Below are 26173 nucleotides of genomic sequence, written 5' to 3'. Positions count from 1 at the left end.
TTGGGAAAATACCATAGTATTTTGAGAAAAAAACTTCTTTACCATGCCTGACAATAGGAAAAATGTCACCCAGCTTTATAAACATAGGTTCAGTTCTCACTGAGCTAATGCTAGTCCTCAGGCCTGATCCTCTAATCCCTGAAAAATATAAACTCAGGAATTTCATCTAAATAAGAGCCAGAGGACCTAGACTGTTATTGTATCTAAGGTATTTTACCTTTCTTTGAGATATTGCTTTTATGAAGAGACTGAAGAATTCATAAATGAATGATGAGTAGTGTATTTTCTTTCAAGTGGGATTAATTACCTGTCTTCGGCTTAATATATATTCTGCTTAAACAGAGTAATAGAAACATTAATTATTGTTATTCTTCCTTCAGAAAAGCTTGGTTCAGTCCTTTTCATCTGTGAAATGTTTGCTTGATGTCAAAATAATAGTGCAATCACAGTTTAAATGCACTTGCATACGTAAGCTGAGCAGCAATTTTATGGACTGTACAATGAGGTGTTAAGGAAATATTCAAGTCCAGTGTCCTGGCCACAGACCATAAAACCAACCTCTAAACATGCAAGGCACTAAGTTCAATTGCAGGAAACAACACTGTAATTGAGTCTCCAAACAGGTACCAACTGCTTGATCATTTAGGCATCAAGACAAAAAAGAAACATAATCTTAATTTACTGCATGAAATATTGTAGCACAATATCCAAAACACAGTAGCCCAGAAGATGCAGAGGCATCCCAAAAATGCATCCACCTTTCATTGATTGTCTCATTGACTGAGGCTTACTCTGTCAAATCTAATTCTAATCCAGGCTCTTGATGACTTGACTAGATCAGGGATAATGACTTGAATGAGTGAGTGATGGCATGGGAAACAATACGCTTATGATGAAGACACAATACAGGGACAGCACATTCAAAGTTCTCTTGCTGTCTTCACATTTGACTTCTGATTTCAAAACAAGCAGAAAAATACAGCTTGATTGCTGAATGGTTTTATTTTAAAAATGGGAATGGGAAATTCCATTTACTGTTATCATTTTCTATTTAAGAAGTGCTAGGCTGAATATGAGATAACATACAAATTATAAGAATCTCTGAGAAGAAACCTGCTTCTACAACCACCTTGAGTAAGTGGGATTTAAAAGCTTAGTCTGAAAAATAATCTCTGAAGGTGAACTTATTCTTCTGTATCTCAATAACTGCCTGTAAACCCATAAACAGTAATGAGGCTAAAATTATTTATCTTGTGAGAAGTTTTCAGAGCCTTAAAACACATAGCTACATATGTGATATTACTTACATCTTTAAAATTAAAATTTCATCCATTGTCATAATGGAAAATAATAGCTTTCTAAAAAAAATCTACTTGTAATTCACTCCTTTTCTAGCTGGATGGAGAAAAATCCTTATTATAATACCACTTAGACTCTTCTAATTTGTAACATCAGAAGTTACCTGCAACAACATATCAGAAGAGAGGAGAAGCTCTTTGTATCAGGTAAAGATGGAAATTATATGGAGATTTCCTTTGTCAAGGATATAATTGCTAAATAGAGAATTGTTTTACTCCTCAAAACTGCATAGGTGCAACCAAAACAACGTAACATTTCATTGTTTTTCCTTGTGCCTCATGTCTGTTGCATTGTGCCTGCATGTGAGCATTACCTCACAGACATATATGCTGACAGATTTATTAAACAATTTGCTGTAGTAAACCTATGGGATTAAGCAATGAGTAAAAACTCAGAATGTGGCAGAATGTTTAACAAAGCAGCCTGAAATCAGACAATAAACAATGAAGGAAAGGTTTAATGAACAGTATAGGGAAAGAATAATCAGGGAACAGAACCATGCTAGTCTGATTACTAAAGGTAGTCAGAAATTAGTAGAAAAGAGTGGAATAATTAAAAAAAAAAAGATTGTTGAAATGGAAAAACTGAAAGCAAAGCAAAGAACACAAATAGAGGGAGATGTACAGTGTTTGTCATGTCCCTTGCAGGACAGACACAATTCCCAAATTAACAGTATATATTAGTTACTACACAAAAGCAGTAAATATTGAATAAACAGTGGAAGTTAATGAAAGAACTTTACCATTATGGTATTCTGTTGCCTAAGAGCTGAAAAACAAAAGAACTGCTGTGTGCATCACTCATCTTGAAGTCTCATTAAAGCAAGGATACCATCAGTGCCACTTCTTAATCAACAGGAAGGTTTGCTGTTGAGCCATGCATGGTATTTTATCTTCATGACTTCTCCCATGCCATTCCTAACCTCTCTCTTATGCAATTATCTCTTACTTAGCATGTACTTCTCCTAATATAACAGGAGAAAAAAATTACCTGAGCCAGACCATAGCTCACATCAACTTGGTTAAATACCAGATGGACTACTATGCATCAACCAAATTTAAACCAGCAACTGTTTCGAGAATGTCAGTGGAGTTCCATCATTTCTGAATGTGGCTTTGTGAATTATTTAGCTGATGTTGTGCTGCATTGTGATTTCCTTGCAGCATAGATTCTTTCTTAAATGTTTTTACCATATCCAACACACAGCCAGCATTCAATATATAACTCATTCTTACCGGCTTTCTGACCCTGCAGCAATCCAACCCTTTTGCCACCCCAACTGACAGTAATACACAAAATGTAGTCATGTTTTTCTAAGATCTCAGCATGTACACATTTTGATAGATCACACAGCTTGTCCTTTAAACTCTGCCATTAATCCTACCCACAGGAATTGAGAACAAAGTTTGTTGTTTAGAAAAAATCCACACAAATAGGGATTATGCAATTCAAATGCTGAAAAAGACTGTTTAAATGCAGGCACCTTCTAGCTAGTGGATTTTTAAATTACTAAGGCTGAAATGCTCAATGCTATAATACATGGTAGATACAGAGATGTCACTATGCTATAGTATCAAGCTTTGTGTGATATGGCTAATAACAAGCTATTTAGAAGAAGCTCTGAGAAATATTGCCATATCTACAGAGACATACCTTTAAAAACTAAGCTTGCATAGGAGCAATCAGAAAACAGCACTCAAACTTTACATTTTATTGTGTGCTAAGCTCTTTCTAATGAAATATGAATTTTTTGTGTAAACTCTCATTTCTTTGAACAGTTAACTAGTTATCAAAAAAACTGAAATTATTCTATAGCAGGCAGCCTTTAGGGAAAATAGAGTTTACCATATTGTTACAGATAATGCTTAGAAGTTCATTCACTGGCCATCTTTAAGAAATAGGAAGTGAGTATATTATTTTCTAGGAAGTGGGACAAAAGGACAAATTATTGATTTCTGTTAGAAATACTTTCACTTACCACTTGTGCTAGGCTGAGACTTCAGAGAAGAGTGAATGGGAGGGAAGTACTGTTCAGTGACACCAGGAAGAAACACATCTACAATAGTTCAGATCCATGCATTTTGCATAGGAAATAGGTTATGATGTCAGCAGAAAACACTTCTTCCATCATTTAACCCCAGTTACCTATTTCTGGGCCTGAAGATCACCATACGTCCAATCTTAATTTTGTACTTGTCCTCCCTAGGGAGATAACCACTCTTTCCTAGGGAACAAAAATATCTGATTGAAAATATGAGCAAAACTGGAAAATCTATGGAAGCTGTAAAATTTGTCACTAAATTATTTTGGCAGTGTGTGCATCAGATAGATTCAGGAGGTATATTTTGGCTTTCAGCTCTTTCTTTTTTTACATCACCATGATATTGTGTTGAGTAGCAGAATTACAGTTCTGTGTCCTCAAGATTAGTATCCCAAAGGGCAAGAGCTGGACTCAGATTCTAAGTGAACTAGAGATTTTTGATTGTGTGTGCAAATCACTTAAAGGTCATTTTTGGAATTTAGAGCTGGAGTTCATGTAAAATGTCTTTCAGAATCACAAACAGCTCAGTTACTGGCTTCTTTCAGTTTACCTTACTTTGTCCTTCTTTCTGACAGAAACATTAAGCAACGTGAACCGAGATCCCTTCCAAGTGCACTGAGATGGTGTGGACAGTGCTCCATGAGGGCAGATTCCAGATTGGAATGATTTTCCTAGTGAATACCTATGAATAGACTGAAACATCTGGCTTCCAATGGGAAGTGAATACATGAAGAAAGTTGCTGATCAAACATACCTGTCACAAGTACTGTCAGAAGGATGTAATGGAAATTGTGAACCTTTTGGAAATAATATTTTTAAAAACAGAATGATGCAGCATGAAGTCCATACAAGTCCAATCTAAATGTAAGCTGCAAGCCTGCCTGAGAACCCTCTTCTCTTTAACTGAAATAGGATTTTTCACAGCACAAGCTTTGGAAAGCACTCAGAAACACCTGACTACTTGGCTGAGAAATGATGAGTGTATATTAGACACCCATAGATAGGTGGGGATGTTCACTGACTGGGGCACCTAGAATTAAAAAAAAAAAAAAAAGACTATTTTAGTTCATCTTCAAGAAGTATTAGTACTTATAATGAATGATAATTTCATCCCCTGAATGTTTTAGAGACAGGATAATAAAATTACAACAGTAAAGAGGGAGGAAATAAAATGTAAAAGGTAAGATCTAATTCATTCTTCATGCTAGCTCAGTCCTTGGCCTTTCCTGAACAGACACTGCCAATAGTAACAAATTATGTATAATCATTTTGTGATGTGGACTGTTCACTTGGGACTAAGCTCAAATGACCAAACTTGCAGCCTTGTCTCTTAAACTGTGGATCTGAAGATCAAAGGCTAGGGCTTTATCCACTGAGTCCTCACCTTTATAAGAATAAAACTGCCAGCTGTCCAGAGACAGAGTGGATGTCAAACAGTGTCATTTCAGACCAATTGTTTTTCAAGTTCTTACAGGACAGCACATTAGGTTAGAAGCATATTAATCAGTTGTGTCTCCTGAATATTCATTAACCTGCTCCAGGAAGGATTTTGTGGCCCTTTTTTCTTTCTCACTTAGAACATTAGACATTTAGACCTGAATAAGTACAGTAACTTCAACAGAATTAACTCCTGATTTCCAGTAATGTGAAAAGGGGACAAAGGCAGTCAGTGTAATGTTTATGAATTGCCATTTCTGTAGACAGGAAAAATTCAATATGAGAATAAATTAGCATTGAATAGAATTTTAATTTAAAATATTTTACTCTAGGAACTGACAAATGCTAAAAATAAATATGGAAAAATTATAAATAAATATAGAAACAATTGATATTTCAAGATCGACAAAAAATACAGAAAAATGAAACTGTTCTTAGAAACAAAAGAGGCTTTTACTTCCTTTATATTCAAAAGCCCTAATACAGAATCCAGAGAAGTTCACTAAATACTTCCCATTAACCTGAAGTAGAATTGCTTATGGAGGTACACAGAGAGACTAAAAATAGAAAAACTTAGTTCTTATTGCTGATAATAGAACTTTTCACTGTTACTCACTTGAGAGTAACTCATAGCAAGCATTTCCTTCATCCTCACAGAACATGGTTCTTAAGGTGGGGGTTTTGGCCTTTTTTTTAATGTTTTCTATAGTGCTAATTATTAAAGGGTTACTTTCTCACATATTTATGTCTCCCTGGAAAGTATCATCTCAGTCAAGACTAGTTCCATTCAAAATACTTTCCTATTTTACAGCACCAGCTATAATATCTTTACAAGTACTTCTTTACAAAGCATTATTTCAATGGGAATAAATGTGGGCCAATATCAGCCACATGCTTAAGTGCATTAGCCTTGACCCAACAGACAGATGGTGATGCACTCAAGCAGGCACTGAAAACCGAACGACTGTGATCCAAAAAGAGAACTCATGTCTTGCTGCTAAAAGGAATGCCATAGTTTCTAAAGCTTCTGCAATGAAAAGGGCCTATTATTACACATGGACTTTGTTCTTCCCTTGCAGCTCTAAATTACCAGGATCTTATGAGCAGTATCTGTTCACAAACTGCACAAGGACATCAGGAAAAACTGTCACCTTGCTAAAGAGGGCTGAAAAATTATGGACTTCAGTGTTGCTCGGAGTGGCAGAGGCAATCCCCAGAATCAGATGAAATTGTGAAGAAAGAATAAGGCACTTCACAGTTGCATATTCTCCTGTGACAGAATATCAGAGACAACAAAGCTGTGAAATGAACATGCATGAGCAAAACAACACTGCAAGGAGAAGGAGTGAATCTGATCTTCCAAGGAAGCACAACTTGAGAGCTAGTGTTAGAAGCCACTCTCCCTGTCTAGGTTATTCCTCCCTGGGTATTAACAGAGGCAGGAATAGAAAGTTGCACAGCTAAGAACTACAAGTCCTTCAACTACTGTTTTCTGGAAACTGAAAGAGTATTCTTGACAGTAATTATATTGCCCCATTGCTCCATTTTATTCCTCTACCCTAGGTCATGCTGTTGGCCACTGTCAAAGACAGGATGCTTGCCAGAGGAGCCTTAGGTCTGACTCAGTCAGGTCTAATTAGTCAGGGGCTAACAGAAAGAAGATCCTATACAAAAGTCAAGTGTAGACATCCACACACAACAGCATGATTAATTTTCTAAGGTCTCAATAGTTAGAGCATTCAGATAGAACAGAAGCTCCCAGAGAACAGAGGAGCAGCATTAGCTCATCTGCTCTCAGCATGATTTATCACAGAGCAGGAGGTCCAGCTTTAGAAGAGAGGCTGTGACTCAGTCCACAAGCCACAGCAAGGATAAGCTTAAGTGATGCATGTATAACATCCCACTATTAACAATGTACAAGTATGTTCTTCAATTGTGTGACAAAGTTCCCAAGATTTTGCAGATCAAAAGAAATTTGGCTTCCAGGAATAGTTGTACATTTATTTAGTGTGACAAAAAGTAATTGTATTTAACTGTTTAGAAAGAGAAGAAATGGAGAAAAGACAATTAAAACTCTTTTACCTCACCCAGTACTGTTTGCTATACAGTAAAAAACTATAAAGGGGAAAAATCTGTTGCTCTGCTGATTCTCCAATCCTATCCTCAGTGATAGGAGAAAATGTGATAGCAGAAGGCCTTTTCAGCTGTGACACTTGGAACACTGTTTCCACAGGGCTCTTCTCCTGAACTTTACAGGACACCACTTCTGCTCTGTATTTCAGATACCACTGGCTTCTGCTCCCCATCCGACTGTGGACTTGCAGGTGCTGGTGCACCTGTTCCCATGCACAGAATCACCTCAGCATTGCTGCTTGCTCCATCAGCAGATACTGAAAACAACACAGGTCTGCATTCGAGCTCGATACTGGATCTCTGGGTTTAGACTGTCATACTCCTGACTCTCATCACCACTGTAAGACAAAAACCAACTACAAAATTTCTTGAAAGGATGAAAATACCAGTGACAGTAATCAAGTAATCATGCGACAACATATTTCAACACAAGTGGGCTCTTCATCCCCATTTCTGCGAAGTGCCGTGAATCTATTCAGTGCTTTTCTCTGTAGTTGACTTTAAAGGTCATTTGTCAGCACTTGGCAAGGGATGGTCCTCGGTATTTTGAAAAAAAAAAAAAAAAAAGATCATCACCACTGTAGTGGAAATAGCATACTGTGATTCTGGACTAATAAGAAAAACTTAATTATCTTAAGTTTCATGTCTCAGTAAGAAATCACAATTCAGTTCATGATAAAACAGGTAAAAATGATGAAAACAAATTTTGTTACCAATAGGAAATTATAAGAAATATTCTTAATTAAGAAGGACTTGTTAAATATATAGTTTTTATTATGTTCATCATAAAGTCAAAATTTATCAGCCTGATAAGGTAAAAAAACATATAAGAAAAGGATTGTGTTATATAAGAAATTTAAAACTGGAAATACAGAGAATCCTATTTTTAAAATTGAATTTGGTTTGGAAGTCACAAAGTTGCCACTATATAGAATTATTCCTTGCTGTATTTTACATTGGAATCTCTTGCATTAAGCAACCATAAAGTGGTTTTCCTTTATAAAGGAACAGTTTATGATAGAAATAAATGCTTGAATAACAAGTTAATTCATGAAAAGGACTAAACACTAAATTAATCATAGGCCATGCTATTACATCCATACCAGACACCCCTGTACATTCCTGACACTCACATTCTTCAGTTTTAGATCTTGAAAGTAAAACAGTGTTAACAATTAGGAATGGGTACACCTTGCATATAGATAAAGATACAGACATAGTTGATATAGATATAGATATAGATATAGATATAGATATAGATATAGATGATATAGATATAGATAGATATAGATATAGATAGATATAGATATAGATATAGATAGATAGATAGATATAGATATAGATATAGATATAGATATAGATATAGATGATATAGATATAGATATATAGATCTATAAACACACTTCTGAGATGTGGGCTTCAGCTTGGGAGAGAAGAATGAAAATTGACATGCCTTTCTTAAGAAAAATTGAGGAGCAACAATTCCTTAATTTCTGTCAATAAGTAAACACCCTTTTCTCACTCTTTTCGCCTCTATTAAAACAAAAACACTCCAAATAATAGGACGTATTTGAAACAATTATTGCAAATACAGATTTTCCAATGCTGTCCATATAACCTGCCTGAATACCTGCAGCCTTGATGCATGAGGTGGCTCAGCTCTGCCACTGAAGATCAGTGCATATGGCAGGAAGGGGAGAAGAACCAAACTTTGGCAGGTCATCTCTATAACTTACTGGGCTCTAGGTAATGTATGAGTCTACAATAAATCAGCTTATCAAATTCCTCTTTTCATTTGCTATGTGCCCTGCTTACAATTTATATGTTTTCTTAACTCACTCAAAAGTGCTGACTTTTGCTGCCTGTTTCTACTGAAACATGAATGTCCTTGCTCAGTAATCCAATTAACTGTTCTTGGAAAACAGCAAGATGTAGCTGTAGCTAGGTCAGAAAACCAGACATTCAGAGAATAAAATGTCAGTCACAAAGCATCAAACCAGTAAATTCTGCATAGAAATAATTTGCCATGTATCTTAGGAAGTTATCAGATTCTACAACTATGTGGAGCAGTGGAATACAGGCTTCACAGTAAGTAGTTAACTTCAAATATATCTTTACTGGTTTTCAAGTTGTCTGTAGGTTTTCCATTGATTTACATTTACTCATGTTTTGAAATACTACCTGCAAAAGAAGACAGCTCTTAGAGCACAGTTGTCTGATAAAGAAAAACTTCTGTGGACTCTGAGTCTCAGTATTCACAAACCATCTCAACAAGCAAAACCAAGAATTTTTTTGTTCTGCTAGTTAAAAACACTGCCAGCTAAATTCTAATTTTGTAAAATTAGTAAACAAAATTAATCAGAACATAACAGTTACTGCTGCCCTCTAGCAGCAGTCCTCCATGGCTGAAATTAAGAACTACTTGCCACTCCTTTAAAAGTGTTACAAATTGCTAAGCCTGTATCATTGGAGGTGAACTGACCTTACTAAAATCTTAACTAGACCACAAGTCACTCCATGTCTCCAACGTGACAATTTTTGTGCTTCAGGTAAGCATATTAAATGCATATGTTTATATAAATTGCACTGTTCAAAATAAGAATTCCCAATATTCTACAGTTAAAAACAATGTAAAACACTGTGCAGATTATTCTTAATATCCTAGATCTACATGTGGAAAAATAAATTATATCAGCTAATTTCAGTCATTAACTAACATCCTTGTCTAATAGCCATGGAGAAAACTTTTTATGCTATTTTTCCTTATATTATACTATGCTTTATAAAAAATACTTAAACACAATCAAACCACATTTCTATCTACAGGATATAATATATCACAAATAATTCCCAAACAGAAGGGCATATTATTTTTTAATGAAGTGTAATAGTATTTTTCCTTCATTCTTTAGGATTGGCAGTTCTTTAATAGATTATGATTAACAACTTTTAAAAAGCAAGCATTTAGTTCAGATTTAATTCAATATCTGTACAAAGAACAATCAGCCACCAAACAGTTATGGAGAAAAAATCCTTTTCTTTTTTTTATGAAAGTTTAGAAAAGGGGACTAAAAAAATGGCAAACGCACAAGCTTTACCAATCATATTAAATTTATGTAAGATATATCTACTGGCATGTTTACCTATCTGTTTAAAGCAGCTTCCATAAGAAATTTTGGAATAATATACCAGTAATACTGATACAAAATGAATTAATAATAAATATTTAAGATATATCGGGTATTTTTGAGTGAAAAAAAAATCATGCTAAATAAGCTGATTCAGGAAGTTCTAAGAAAAGCTTTAGCTAAAAAACCCACATTTACAATCTATCCTAAAAACAAGCAGAACTCTGCACCAACCTAAGCATTAGCTCAATTAAAAACGGGAGAAAAAAAATCAAATCCCTTCTCAGCTTAATAACTTGTTAGTTCTTGACAAGTGCAACAACACAACAATAAGCCAGTCAAAATGAGTTTTTAAAGCGAGGTTATGCCCTTCATGTTGTGTTATCACAGTAGCAGATCAAACTGCTGACTTGGACTCTTTCTGCCAGCAGTGCTGATGCTGCCTCTATGAGCTACTGTCACAGAATAGTCATGGTACCTGCTCTTGCCTATAGAAAAGCACTAAATTGAACTCGAAGTAGTGTCTTTGTGATATCTTTTCAACAAGTCATGTCCCATTCAGCCTGCTAGTTTATCTCTGTCAGGCTGGGGGCCCAAGTGGTTTGCATGAGCTGTCAGGAACAGGTCCACCAACCTGCTTAGTGCTAAGGAGGTAATGCATCTTTCGGGCTTGGTATTTCTTTTCCTTGTCTTTCTTTTCTAGGTCTTTCATTTTCTCTTCATTTTCCTTCATTTCTGTGTACTCTTGAAGTTCATGCCTGTAACAAAATAAGTCTGCTAACTATATTATAACAAAAAAATACGTGCTAGTCTTCTATTTTACTTTAACCCTTTCATAGCTTCACAGTATTTTCTTCCAATATATTAGCAGTATATTGACACCACTGGAATGTAAAATTACTGTTTTTTCAGTTCCACAGCAGTAGGATACTACATGGATATAACTAAGAAGAAACAGGATTAAAATTATCAATTAGGAGCAGTATGTAGGTTCACATTGCTTACAGCTTGATAAAATAGTATACATTTAAGTCCTTTTATTTGCCTTTAAGTTTCATTTTACTTTGAATTTCTCTAAGTGGAGGCTATTATAATATAAATACAGTTTGTTAACTTATGTTTCAGCTAGTGCCTTGCAACACCTCCTGATCTGCAGACAGGGGAGATTTTATGGAATGAGAGAGCATAGCAGACATGGGATAGGAGATGATATTCACTCCTGGATCCTTGAGTAAGGTTGAGAAAGTAGGTGCAGAGAAAAATGGGATGGGAACCTTTCATGCATACATTGTCCTTGGGAGGAGTTCCTGTGGCATTGGGCTCCTTGCACAGGTCATTTCTGCTCTGGTTTGATGAGAGCTGTAGAGGCCACCACAAGAACCAGGAAATGAACTGCTTCATGAATGAGATGTGCACACACACGGAGTCACCTAAATGTGTGAGTCTGTGCAGAAAACCCTTTCATTATAAAAGAAATACAGAACTATATGCAATACCAGGTTTCAAAGAATGCAGAAAACTCATTATTTCAACTGAATGTTTACAGGAAAATGTGATCAAAAAATGGGCATAGATTTCCAAATTGATGTTGGTTTTTTTTCACAGAGACAGGCTTGTCATAAATTATGCAAACAGTAGAGTGAATTAATGTTCTATAAGAAACAAAATTCTGTGCTATTGTGCACAGTGCACGTGTATAGAATTTTTTAACCCAGTTAAAAAAGGTTAGTTTGATTAACATTTGTTAATTTTGTTATTACAAAATGGCTAGTTCAAATTAACCTGTGTGCCAAAGAAACCAAACATATTCAGTCAAGCATTTAGATTGCTAAAAAGTTTAATTAGGTGAGTAAATTCTAGTCCTTATGTTTCTTGGTACATGTATATACAATAAAATAAAAAGAAAAATATTATTCACATAACTAAATATTCATAATTCAAATATTCCTGCAAAACAGATTATTTAGAGAGGTCCACATTAATAGTCTCAGTTGTTTCAATGAGTACCAAATAAGACAGTGTGAGGGCGTGGGTAAAATCATGTCAAAATATGCACATGGGTAAGTTTGCTGATATGAATAATCCCATGGAAAAGGCACATTGCTCCCAAAAGTGTTTTTTAATATTGTGATTCAGACTTACTCTTAATATGTTAATTATCATTAAATTAGTTCATCAAAATATATGAAAGAGCAATAATTGGTTTGTAAATATGAACACTTTGAAATGACATTCTTAAATACAAGTTGAGGTGTAGAACTTTGATTTGTTTCATGCTATCTTTCAAGATTTTATCAATTAAAATAAGTAAAATATTAAGTAATTAAACATTTTATTTCAACTGTAAAAGAAAAATATAATGAAAAGGAAATACAGAGCAGAAAAGATGCACAGGTATTTCTGAATCTCTGAAAATATTTTTTGTTGCAGTTTACTGTTAAAGGCTGCTAATACAATATTTCATACAAGGTTACTTATGAAGAACACTGACGTTTAAAAATCACCATGCTATGATTTTGCAGCAGTGTAATTTTTTTCCAACATAAGATTAAATTGCAAAATAAATGAATTACTTAGAGTGGCATGGCCCCCATTTTGCCACCCTTCTCTTGAAAATTGCTTATTAATATGAAAAAAGAAGTTGGAAAATAGCCTGTTTTACTTTATGCATAGTGTTCTGGGGCCTCAAAGCCTGCAGAGCCGGAGTAGCTGCACATTTTAGATTGTGTTGGCAAGCAGGGACGATGACCTTCCTGACCTGCATCTCAAGGCTATTATTAATCGCTAAGTAACCTGGTAAAGCCAAACAAATTTGTTTCCATTGAAAGGATCTCTATCTGTATCTGAGAATTTGTGCTGTACCAAACAAACCTCATTAACTGTGTCCATTTTTGACAAAGAACTAGGAGTTGGAGAGATTGGCGACCTTTCTTTGTCCTCAAGGTACAGATTTCAGAGTCACTACATGTAGGTACATAAGCATTTTTTACTAGGAAACTCTTTGTTCTATATCCATCAATCACAAACAAATGAATAAATAGACAATACATATAGTATCAACTTTGTTCTTTTATTTTATGCCTCTTTACCTTCAATATCAGAGTGTATGATCTGTGGTTTACATATTTAATACTATTCCTTTCTGATTACAGAGCCCTCTATTCAGCTTCAGTACCCCTATCTACAACTGGCAAAATAATAATCAACATATTACTACAGTCTATTCATGTTCTTATATACTAAGGTACTTCTTCCCAACAGTGAATATGGAAACCTTTTGATTTAGAGCACAACTGGTGATAAAAACCAACAAATAATGTCAAAGATACAGATTTGTATTGCAGAAATAATGATAATGGATGCAAAATGTTTCCCATTGTCATCAATGGGAATTTATCAGATTGCTTTGAATGAATTATTAATAATCATTACTTGCTGAAATTAAATCAAGCCTAAAATACTTGTTGAAGTTCCAGGTAATTCATGATCTTTTTAGACAGTGCTATCATGATGATCATCCCTGATTATCACATACCCTCAGTAATACTTGTACTGTAGTCCATGTCATAGTTTGAAAAAAAATTAAGACGTTATAAATAATTTTCAGCATACTTTTGCAGCAGACTCATTTTGCCTGTTGTTCCAAAATATCTCTATCAGGCATTATACTGTCCTGTACAGTTGTACAGAACATGCAGACAATTCTGTCACAGGAATAATAGCTCCCAGGATGATTCTCTCCTGAGAGGCAGTACAAAATAAGTGGAATATAGCAGTCCAAACATTGCTTGACTGGAAACACAGATGTTTTAGCATAAATATAGATTTATTTTCAAGCTATTTGAACCCGAAACTTTCATCTTTTTTACCATACTTTCAAGCATTTGAAAAGGAGCAACAAAAGCAGAGAATGTAAAGCAGTTAGATATGAATATACTATTTCACACATTAGCAGATTAGTATTAACATGTCATGCACTGTGCAGGGGTTTTAACGTTGCCATACAGAATAATGTGTAGAAGGATAAGTGATACTAATGACATAAACTTAACCTTCCAAATGCAGCTAGAGTTCCACACAGCTTGGAAATGTGTTCACTGGGAAGTTTCATGCTTGGGGTCTTCTACATGTATGTCTTCCCAGAGAAAATAAATTCAAATTCTATTAAAGTCAATAGGAAATCAATTGAAACTAAATGGTTCTTGGATTAAATAAGTACACTCCCTGTCAGTCTTCTCTTTGTTTGCAAATATGATGAGTTCATTGAGCAATCTTTTCTTGGGATATATAGGTATCATCTCAGTGGCATTATGAATACTAGCTGTGATACATGACACTATGGATTCTGGACCAATTTTGCTTCAGGATCAACCTTTCCTGGTTCAGTGTGAAGTGGGAGAAGGCAAATTGTTTAGCCTGCTTTTTTAAAGCTTCAAGTAAATTTTGCAGGAGAAAAAGAGTTCTGTAAATGCAAAACATGTTTTAGGTTATTTGATAATCTTGTTCTATTTTTGTAAGCAAACAGTCTGTTGCATAGCTCATAGCTGGAAAAGTATTGCTTATTTAAAAACTCAAAAACTGGATAACTATTTTAACACATAATCTTTTCTTTATCTTAAAGCCTATCTCACTATATTAACAGCAGCTATTGCATCTTCCTACTAACCTGGCTTTCCATGTAAGTTTAGTCCAATCAGACTTTCTCTCCCACACATATTTATTGAATAGCTTTCTAGGAGAATTATGTGGAGATTTTAACAGATGTAATGTTTTATCATGATCTCAAAATTATTAAACAAATCAGAAGAATATAAATGTTTGCTACGGCAAGTTCAGAATGTATTTTTTTACCAAAACCATGAATATACGGGCAAACACAAAGCATGTTGTCCTTGTCATAGGGAATGTTTCATGATTTTGAAAATAGGAATACTATTATCAACACATGTGCTCAAAACCCACAATTAAAAATGATCTTGTGTAACAAATCTGTTAAGTACCTACTGAATTGTTAATGATAAAATTACTTGCTCTATATAGTTCAAAAATAAAAAAAAAAATCATCTGACAAGGTAACTTATTGTTATTCTGATTCTTCATTATGCAGTAAGCAATAGTGTTGGTTCCTGCTATGAGATGCAAATTCAGTTGACAGTGCTCCTGCTGTCTGTATAAAGGTTAAAAATATACATACAATATTGTTCCTGGCACTTTTGGAAAGGTCTTCAAGTAATGATTTCAGTAATATACAGATTTTAATAATTCTGCATAGAACGTTATCATTTTACAAATTCACACTGACTTATATTTATTAAGTTTATCAAATTATTGCATTCTGTTTCATTTCCATTGGCATTCTGTGGTCCTTTGGCCAAATAATATTACAAAATTTTTATATTAACTAAAGGAAAGTGCATCCAATAAAACCCAATAATCAGTATAGTTGCCTAGAGTATCCAGAAAAAGTATTAAGTTATTGTGATTTTAAACAGTCCAGACACCAAATCATAAAATTCCTGCAACAGAAGCAGTAGGTAACTTTAGCATACGAGGAGATAACCTAAACCTATTTAATCTTCCTGACTATATATCATTCTCCCAGCTCAAATACAGAATATGGAGGGTAAAATAAAATTAGTGACACAATAATTTTTGGTATACCACTGCATGCCACTTGATTTAACGTCACATTGGTGTAGGTGAGAATGGACTATATATAACCTGCCATGATAATATTGTTTGATTTAATCGATTAAATTTGGGAAAACAATGAAATATATCTATAGACCAGCCTAGGATGTAAAAATAGTTTAGAGAACTCTGTACTTTGAAGGCAAAGTTTTAACAGAATATACATACTACATACTTATGCTAGCTATGTACCATCAGTCAGCTTGCTCATCCTCAACATTTTTCTCATTTTTTAAATGAACCCCTTTAGATTTAGTAAGCAAAACAGGGTATCTTTGTAACTCTCTTTTCCTCTCTACCATGATGTATACTCCTGTGTGTATCCTGACAGAATTCCTTGACCAAAATATTTGATCTCAAGTTGCAGTTTGATAGACACTCAAAGCAGCAGTCAATTATTAGTGGTGTGAGGTATCTTACTGCCTAAGAGATCTACCACAAATAGAAGTCAAAAGTTCTTACTAATTTTAAAATCTGAATGTTTACATGAATACATTCAGCAAATTAATCATGATACTCTCTTCAAGATCTGAGGGAATATTATTGCTCTGCAGTGGATGTCACTGTAGTGCAGTGAACAGGAAATATGAATCCTTAATATGAAAAAAATTAAAATAAAGTCAATGTGTAGACATATGAAAACACCCTGTATCTCCTATCATTATTAAGTTTACAGAAAAAAAATCATAACACCTTAAAATCCCATTATAATTTGTGCATAGTGGCACATTGTCTGTCCATCTCCCCTTAATCATGTAGTGTACAGTGCCAATGGAATTAAGTGACACACCAGTTCCACTGTCAAGGTCCACAGTGTGATCAATACACGACATTGGAAATGTGATGAACATGGTGGTGAAGGGCACACAGTGAATGAATACCTTGTGCAGATCAGGAGATCAGGGCACAGCATGTACCAGGCGATAGGGACGAACAGATGGATGCATCCTTCTTATCCCTCCAATTTCCACTGCTGCACACTTACTCAAAAGACTGCAACAGCCTTTCAAGCTACTGATTGCAGAGGCACCTAAGAATTAAAACCAGACTATTTTCCTAACCCACAATGCAGAATCTTCTAATTAAGGTTTCAATAACAACTCATACAGAATTTTTCCTCACTAAAAACCTACATTTTTTCATATAGTCTCTTAAGATTATTCTATTTCCTCAAAACGTGAAAACTTCTTGGCTCAAATGTTTTTCCCTTGTGTATATATATACTTAAGGCAAATTTACTTTATCCTCACTGGCAGCAGAAAATGCTGTGAAGTTAAAAAAATTTGTAAAAGGTCCAATCTAAACAATGATTTTTCAGCTTAATTATTTTTATTTCATTCAACTGTAAACTCCACCTATTATGGATGTGGCATAAGAGCAACTAAACACCAAAGCTTCTGCTGGCACAGGAACCATATCCAAGTATACTGGTTCAACTTTATTTATGCCCAGGTCTGTACTGAAAAACCTATCAACAGCAAAAATGTTTTCACTCAATGTCTGTTTGCTATTGACCCCTTCATGAAAAATCAGCCTGATTGATTAGCTTTAATAGTGAAATTAGTATTTGGTGATTAGCTTAAACAGTGAAATTAGTATTTTGAGGGTAACAAAGCCAATCTGGCCCAGAATGGATAACAAAGCCCCAACACAATTTATTCTGACAGCAGTTTAGCAGCAGCGGTCATTTTTAGCACAGTGTCAGTGCTAAGCTGCTAAGAGAGCAGTCATGTTCCTAATTTTTCCTGCAACATATAAAAGAGGATGTCTCACCAGAGCCAAATACCATTGGAAGTTTTCTAGTGAATGTCATGTGAAAGTATCTGTTATCTTTTGGTACTGAAATTCCCAGAAGACTATATATGCTACCATCTGCACAGTAATAACTAGAGGAAAGCTCACTGCTATGCTTTGCTACAGTTAAGCTGTTCCCAGTACTGGAATGAACTCATTTAAGCTAACTGTTATCTCTCTGTTGCAGTGCAGTACAATGTAGACATATCTGTACTTTTTTTACTTTAATATATGGTACTTGGCAACATTTACAATATTCAACATTATGTGATTTAGAAAGCAAACATGACGTTATAGCTTCTAAAGGTCATCAGCTAAGTTGATTTTCCTTCTCAGAGTATTATGAAACAATTTGACTGAGGTCTACTCACTAACTCATCTCCCTCACTTCCTTTCACATAAAAGTGTGCATACATTGATAAGTAAAATGGTACACATTGTCAACATTAAAAAGGTTTTACAACAGCAAGGCAGGGAGAGCTTTTATGTAATGACCTATTACGTATGACAGAGCAGCAATGCCAAGACTCACAACTTCATAGTGATTTTTGTGGTACCTCATGGTTTTCTCGATTTCATATTCATGGAATGGTGCTACCACTTGAGCATCTATGATGTCATTTTTATTGAGGTATAAAACATTATGAAAGACACAGTAAATGAAAAGTTTTATTACATAGCAATTGTAATTATTTTGGGAGAGATCTGACACATTTTTTTTAATACAGCAGTACTATTTGTTAGTATGTGATTTCACAGCAGTGGCTCATTGCCAAACTGAAAATATCAACTAGATCCAAATGTTCAGAAGTGTTAGGAAATGTTATCTCTTACTTCTTGAAAACTTTGAAGTAATTAACACCAGAAAAAAAAAAAATCAGGTGTTTTTAGTATATCATGCAGAAATTGCACTCAGAATTAAAGTCTGTTCTCTGAAATTTTGGTTCTACCTAATATGAGACTACACTTGATTATAAATTTCAACATCCAATTATACATGTCTAAAGAGTACATCCAATGTATTCCATTGTCTGTACCCAAGCACATAAACTACTGCTCAGAGTACTAAATCTTTCCTGAGGGGCCAAACACAATGCTGTAGATGGTTGTGAGGCTTCTCCACCAAGTACAAGTAGGCAAATCAGTGCTGCATGCATTTGGGTGCCATGCAAGCTGAAAGACCAAATCAGTTTGTTAGAAGATGCTGTAAACGTCTAGCAAACAGTTAGTTAATGGGACAAGAATAGAATAGCCTACTTGGAGAAGAGAGGTGGAAAATGTTGTTTCCTGAAACACTTTGTTTCTTGATTTGGTTTGAAGGTAGCAGGAATTGTGAAGTTCAAGGTAAAACATGGGGATTTAGCTTCACTGTCAAGGATAAACCAGTTAATGGACTCCTGAAATTATCCCTACAAGGTGAAGAGTCTGAGGAATTTGAAAGGAGAAAATAAAATTTTCTCACAGTTTAAGGAAAGTCATGCTCACAATGTGAATAATTATGGCTTTTAAAAGAGGTATTTCAAGCAGGATTCATAGATATATGAAGAAGCTCTGTCACATGATAGAAAGCATTCATACAAATGAATGCATAAATGGACAGAAGAAAAAATATTTTATTTTCACTTCCTAGTAATCATAACTGTGCTGAGTTCTGTTGCTAATAGTATTTTAAAGGATGTTTGAAGGTCTGTCCAAAATGGTATCAGAAATTATTTTAAGCAGAGATAACATTTTTCAATGATCTCTGCTATTTATGTCAAATTTTCAGTCTAGTAGAGCTGAATATAACAAGTAGTAACGGTTCAAAGAAAAAGTGAAACTGTTTCAGTGGGGAACTATAGGACATACTTTGAACGTCAAAGGTAATTAACTCCTGGATTATAATTAAAAGGGTATTTACTATATTTTGATGTATTTTGATGTTATTAAATCGAGACTAGATTGTTCAGTCAAAGCTTAGTGGTCCTTTTATAGATACTGCTATAAATTAGATATTGATAGACATCATATTGGTGATAGATCTGAAGTGAGACAAGATAATCTGATTCCAAATAACATTGTTTTCATTATTACTAGAACAAAAAACCAACACTTTTTTGTAATTACTCACTTCTGTTCTAGACTGTAAAAATAGAAGATAAATAGTCTTTCTGTTTTCTTCTCTAAGTGACCATTTCAGAGGCTTAACTGTCTTTAGATAACAGAAAAGTCTATTTATAATTATTTAGAGAATCAAAAAACAATTAACAAAGACAAATTTTTAAATCCCCTTTTTTCTCCATTTTGGACACTTTTCCTTTAAAACAAGACAAAAATGTCCTCATGAGATACTGTATACTGCTTTTCAACTCATGCAATTCTATGATATCTCATGGGATATAATGTACACCAATATAAAGCAAAGGACTGTAATTTTCCACTGTAAAAAAATCTGAATGCCAAAGAAAGATCAATAAGGCTTCACATCCTCAGACAAAAACTAAATCACAAACTTGGAAAAAAGCAGTGCAAAGTCACCACACTTTCAATAACAAAAACCACTGAGATGTGGATCATTTTAAAGGTCTTCACTGCTGTAGTTCCTATTTCTCTGGCTCTGACATAAATTGGAAATTATAAAGGGAGTCTAATCTCAAAAGCCTTTCACTGGGTAGAGCAGTGCTAAAGAACACTTTATTTTGTTTGGCCTTCCTTAACATTCTGATATCCCTGAGAATTTTGCTGAATTGTGAGTAATGCTACTTGTTTGATAAAGAGTTATGAAGTAAGGGAACAGTAACTGGCACCTTTCTAGCAGCACTCAGACACAGGATCTTACACTATGATTAAAACAAATTAGTGTTAGATCAAATAGGCTATTGTGTACCAACTAGGAAAAGCAACATTCATGTCTTTTGATTTTTTTTGTTTCTTTGGAGATCTCAAAAATAAGCTACATTATAGCATGTTCTGGAAAATCCATATGTGTAAATTAAGTACTCACTAATGTGTACCTGCAGATATACTCATATATGAGCTGGAATACTTGGGTAGCATAGAGAAAACTTATTTATATAATTGTATATAAAGTGCTCCTACAAATAAATGAAATATCCAATTTTCTTATGTAACACATAAATGAATGCGTTTAAATTTTACACTTCATTATTAAACTGAAAATAGCACAACAAAAAGAACCATCACCTTATTTTAATAACAATAAATCTGCTTAAGTGAGTTGAGCAAATGGCATATAATATTTGTCATACTTCTAATGACCTAAACAACTGAAGTGACTATGGCACATGAAAAATATTTATATACTTCTTCAAGAGTCTTTAGTCTTCAAGTGGTAGAGCCCTTGCCTGATAACCTCATATAGCCTGTATATAGATGGCCTGTCATGTCTTTACAATTAGATAAACCAGAACTGCTATAATGTGATCAGTTACAACCTGAAAATTATATTTTGAAAATCAAGTTTATTAATATGTAATCTTTGGGTAATCATATTTATCCTCCTAATTTACACAATATTTATGATAGTCTACATGTCCTTGAAATAGCGAACAGGGACACTACACTATGAAAAAGTGGTCTAGCTGCTGGAGTTCATAAATTTTGTTCAGCTTTGGATGAGTTCAAAGAATTGCCATGTAAGAAAAGCCTTACAGAGGGAATTTATCTGATTATGGCAGTAATAATTACCCAGCTGTTTATTGCAGATAGAGAAATAATTCATGTAGGCAATAGGCCGTGGTGGCAATGACACTCTGCATTTAGTAAATATGCAAACTGTTCATTTCTAATTAACCAAGCTAGAGGATGCCCTTATTAAATGTATAAACTAAAAGTGCCTTCCTGACAAGTGATGAATTGTTACATTGCACAAACTCTTGCCACAGAATTACTGGAGTGAACTTGGGGCTTAACTTCATTAAGAGATCTTGTGGGATAGTTAAATGAGGATGGACAGCATAACAAGTCCTACCTGACAGTCAGTGATATGTTAGAGCTTAATGAAACTGTACCTCTTCCCCTTTTCTACTTATTTTACTGTGAAGATCCTACTTCAGACAAAACAGAAGTGTGAAGTCTGTCTCTATGAGGCAGTTTAAAAGGCCAAGATTAGTCAGTCTTTGTCGACAGAAAATGTTTTATGAGCTGTCAGTAATTCTAACAGACCTTTTACAAAATAAAAAATCTATCCAGGCACTACAGCACCTTCAAACTTCACAGGTATGGAACTACTGTTCTCCTGTAATACTGTGTTGTCACACTGTTTTATTCTACCTTCATCAAAACTAATCATCTACACCATAGACTATTTGGTCCACTGAGTGTACACAGGGATCTCAGATTTCTTTCCACACATTCAGATTAAAAAAAAATTTTCTTTGGATTCAAATGAAATAAAGTTTCATGTTTAATCTGTTTATCCTAATGATGTGTTTAGTGCTATATAAAAATACAAGAGAAAATACTGCCTTCATGTTATTGAAGACTTGTCTAAGCAGCTAGTTACATTACTTACAGTATTAATGTTTACTGCAAAACTTCAACTATTTACACAAAATTAGCAAAAACCTGGTAAAGGCTGCCTCCACTCCTTGCTCAAGAGAGACATGAACAGAATAAAGCTGACGAGGGATATGAGCTGAATCTTTTTTTGGAAATTCAGCTTCCTATGTAAACATAATTGTTCCTACCTTAATCTCACTGTATTCAGAAAGTGTTTTCCCATGGAGTTAAAACAGGCCATTGACTGCTCTATAACTTTAGACACTTCATTTCAATTTCATTATCAACTCCAAAAGCTCATCTTTTTATAGCTTACCTATCCTAATAGCATCAGATTTGTGGCTACCGAAGTACTTCAGGATGCTCAATAAATTAGAGTTTTAAGATTTCTAGAAATCTAGCACTTACGCCTAAAATCCTCTGGAAAAGGCATGAATGTCTTAAATTATGTTACCTACCGCTCCAAATTAATATTTAAATATGAGAAAACATACTTGGCACTTGTCTCTATTTCTAAGGCTCACAGAGAAAGCTGACAGGGTAAGATTATATCCAGAAAATTCAAATTACAGGTAAGTACATTAAAAAGCATAATGTATTTCCTCTCCCTATCATTGAAGACAAGTAAAAAAAGTTGGGTTGAAGATAACGTAGTTAATTAAACATCAAGTGAAAAACAACATTATAAAAATGAGGGTTTTATTGTTGCAAGAATTCTAAGGAGCTGTCTGAAAGGTTTTGGCACTAATTGAAAATAGACTACGGAATCAATTGCTTCTGCAGTCAATGATGAGGAACACTTTAATTGAATTATAAGACAATATATACATTCTTAAAAACACTTTGACACTTGAGAAAATGGCCATCATATGGACTTATCATTATCAAAAAGGAACTGGTAAGGTGGGGGCTGAGCAAGTTTTCCTCATATTACTGTGACAAAGAATGATTTATTTCAAGCCCACTCCATGGAAAATAGCTATGCCTCAAAAATTTTAAGAAGCCAAGTACTTGCCATGTTTAATGAAAATACACTTCGGAAATGGTACAGTAATCTGGAATAAGATAGATAATCTTACTTCTTTCCATACTGCATTCTCAGGCATATTTACAGAATAGCTAAACATCAGATTAGATAACCAGCAACATGTAAGTACTCTTTCCTTTCATTCTTCATTAGGGTTATAAAAAAAATCAAGCTGCACAAATGATTTGTGAATACACATATTGCCAAAGAAGTGATTTTTATCACTTTGTATTATCTATTTCCCTGACATGTCTTGAAGACTTGGACTTAATGATGACTGTGAAACTAAATCTTCTAGATAGAACAACTAGTCAAATTTGAATTAAAGCCACACTCTCCAGGGCCACTCACTACTAATGCCAACAATGGAAAGAAGAATTTGGTGTTGGTCCTGCAAGTGTGTGAAAGTCGTGATTTATAAACTCAGCAGTGTTTATGTAAACTATGATGCTTATTAAAGGTAGATTCAGGCCTTAGTTTGCTACCTTTAAGTCAGTGTTTCTTCAGTAGCCAAGAAAGCTGAACTATCTGCCTTGATTACATAAGAACCCCAATGCCAGTACTTTGCCACTGCTGTGTTAGTTTCCTGATACTGCTTTCTTTAGCCAGTTCTGTGCCTAGGGAAAAATTTAAATGGTGCCATTCATCAGTAAATGGAGCAATACATCCCAAAATCTTATCTCTACTTGCACACCTGACATATAGCAAAGTTCCTTTACTACAATTTAAAGGCCAGTGTGTAGATAACCTTAGGCAGAGAACTGCAAGTTAATCACACAGTTGGGCAACTGACATCATCCATAAATTCTTCAGATATAATGGCACCAGCATGCTAATTTATGTGAACTGATGTCCATTTGCTTATCATGGACTGGAAACTGTTTCATGTAAAACAAAATTCTAATGCATCATATGGAGTTATAGCCAATGCTAATTGCTTTTGGCATATTTCCCCTTGTAACCATTTAGCCAGCTCTTAGAGATGGTAAATGCACCTTTAAGAATGTTTCAAAAGAAACTATTTTCCCTTAAAATTAAATACATTAACTTCACTGAGAATAATGAAATTTACTTTCATGCATACATTTATAAATGAAACCATCCAACTAATCCATATTGAGATGGAATACAATACATATTGGTACTAAAGTAAAAACAGATGCTAGAGATGAGGATTTATTACTAAAATCTAAATAACAAAATATAGTGGAATAAATATTTAAGAACAAGGTTCTTACTTGCTTCATAAAGAACTTCCTATATCTTTTAGGTAAAAGAGAACTCACGACTAATGAAATAATTTCATCACTACACTAAACTGGAGCTAAACTGTACAAATATTAGGAAAAATCTGAGTATGTCCTTATGTAGACAGAGTTTAGGGTTCAAATTTGTTCTTTTCCATCTCTGAACGGATTCTTTCAAACACTACATAACTCCTAGGGACTCTACTGGGAACACCACCAGCCACCAGACCTAGTGGTTCTATAGCAGTGGGAAGAAATAGGAATGCTGGAGGAATTTAGCCAGTCTAGTAGCTAAAGCTGAGAGTTATCTTCAGTTTGGACCAAGGCAGTGCCTTAAGTCTGTTAAGTCTATCAGTGCCATACCAGTCTGTTAAGTGAGTAGAAACTCACACATAATATGACTATTATTATTTAATTATATTTTAGGTCAATTTCTGTTAAATCAATTTCTGTTAAACTTAATTATATTCCTCTATGGCTTTAAACTGGGGCAGCTTCTATTAAGTTTACTTTCTCTTGGGGTTTTCACACCAAAGACAAATGATAAAGGTCTGGCTACTAAATGAGGGCAGCTATTAAATAAGGACAGTTTGTATTGAAGCTGAATGGTAAAGATGTGGCTACAGGTTGAGAAAACCACTTAGAAGTGTCCTTTAATTAAAAAAAACATGGATAAAGGAGGAATGAGAAGAAAACAAACTTTGGTCAATAACTCTTTTAAGATATTCTTATAAGAAACTTAACAGAATGTCCAAAGTTTCATGAGAACTTCCTCTGAAGTTTCTCTTAGAAATGAGTGAGGGATGATTTGATATAGGCTCCTCCTGAATGAAAGAGGAGAAAATTAGGCACAAATCCTGGCTCTGGTGTCCAAAAGATAGAAAGACTTGCAATGTGTTTTTACACAGGCATTGACAAATAAAAATTCTGCCAGTGTTACTCTAGAATAGATAAGACAGAGAAATGTACAGTGTAGTTCAACTCAGAATTACATCATAATTCTAGAAAGAACAAATTTCAAACAAATTTTTGAAATTAAAAATATCTTTTTCTTTTTTGTGGGGGAGGCAGGGGTTGGTTTCATGTATTCATGTGCATTATTTAATCTTCCATGTTGTGTTGCTTTATGGTGTTCTAGAAACGTGAAATACTCAAAGGCAGTCTAATCTGAGTGCACAAGTGTATCAGTCTCTCTGCCTATCAACAAGTAAATTTGCATAATGTTGATGTTTTAATAAAACCCAGCCATTTCATAAATGCATTCCTTCTATTTCTGACAATTCCTTGTGTTTTTTACAGTGCACAGTTGCAATCATTTTTATATGCAAAAATGTTTATGAACAGTGAGGTTATACTTTTTCAGAGCCAATGTGATGGCTAATGAAAATATGAGAAGAATCTTTCCTCCACCTGGCTCAGTATTCCACATAAGAAACACAGTGGGCCACCTTGGGGCCAAAGTAGTTGGCAGCAGCTTAGCCCAATGACAGGAAAAATCTGTTTGGCTGAGGGCCTACACCTAATCCTCACTAAACATCTGTTAGATTTCATAAGAAGAATGTTGAAGGTGATATACATATTAGTTTTCAAATGTACCCCAGTAAAGGGATTACTGCAGTGATTCTTGATTGCACTTGGCAACTCATGTGTTTTAAAAACAGAAACAACAGTAAGATCCATTTGTCCAAATTAGCTCAACAATTAATTTTTAACTTTCTAAAATTGAAAAGACAGATTTTTTTTTTTCACCTGAAAGACATGTATTTCTGTAAACTCTGGAACACAGAACTCAAATTAGCAAAATATCAATATATCA

General features: G+C 34.5%; 1 protein-coding gene and 1 long non-coding RNA gene across 3 annotated transcripts in view; one reads left to right on the top strand and one right to left on the bottom strand.

Annotated features, from left to right (window-relative positions):
- The window catches only part of LOC116183362 (uncharacterized), a 112717-nt gene extending 104507 nt beyond the window's left edge, over positions 1–8210 (top strand). The window contains exon 5 of the long non-coding RNA XR_004147965.3: positions 3976–8210. This is a non-coding gene — a long non-coding RNA (uncharacterized LOC116183362). The remainder of the gene's footprint in view (positions 1–3975) is intronic.
- SPATA17 (spermatogenesis associated 17) overlaps positions 1–26173 on the bottom strand; it is an 84341-nt gene that overhangs the window by 40221 nt on the left and 17947 nt on the right. For both annotated transcript variants that reach the window (XM_031504245.3, XM_085577154.1), the window contains exon 6: positions 10733–10856. In XM_031504245.3, coding sequence (XP_031360105.3) covers positions 10733–10856 — 124 coding nt within the window. The remainder of the gene's footprint in view (positions 1–10732; positions 10857–26173) is intronic.

This window comes from Lonchura striata, chromosome 3, assembly GCF_050655825.1.
Source record: "Lonchura striata isolate lonStrDom1 chromosome 3, ASM5065582v1, whole genome shotgun sequence".
NCBI classification, from domain to species: domain Eukaryota; kingdom Metazoa; phylum Chordata; class Aves; order Passeriformes; family Estrildidae; genus Lonchura; species Lonchura striata.
Note: the sequence above shows the minus strand (reverse complement) of the source record. Positions and strands in the feature narration are given on the sequence as shown.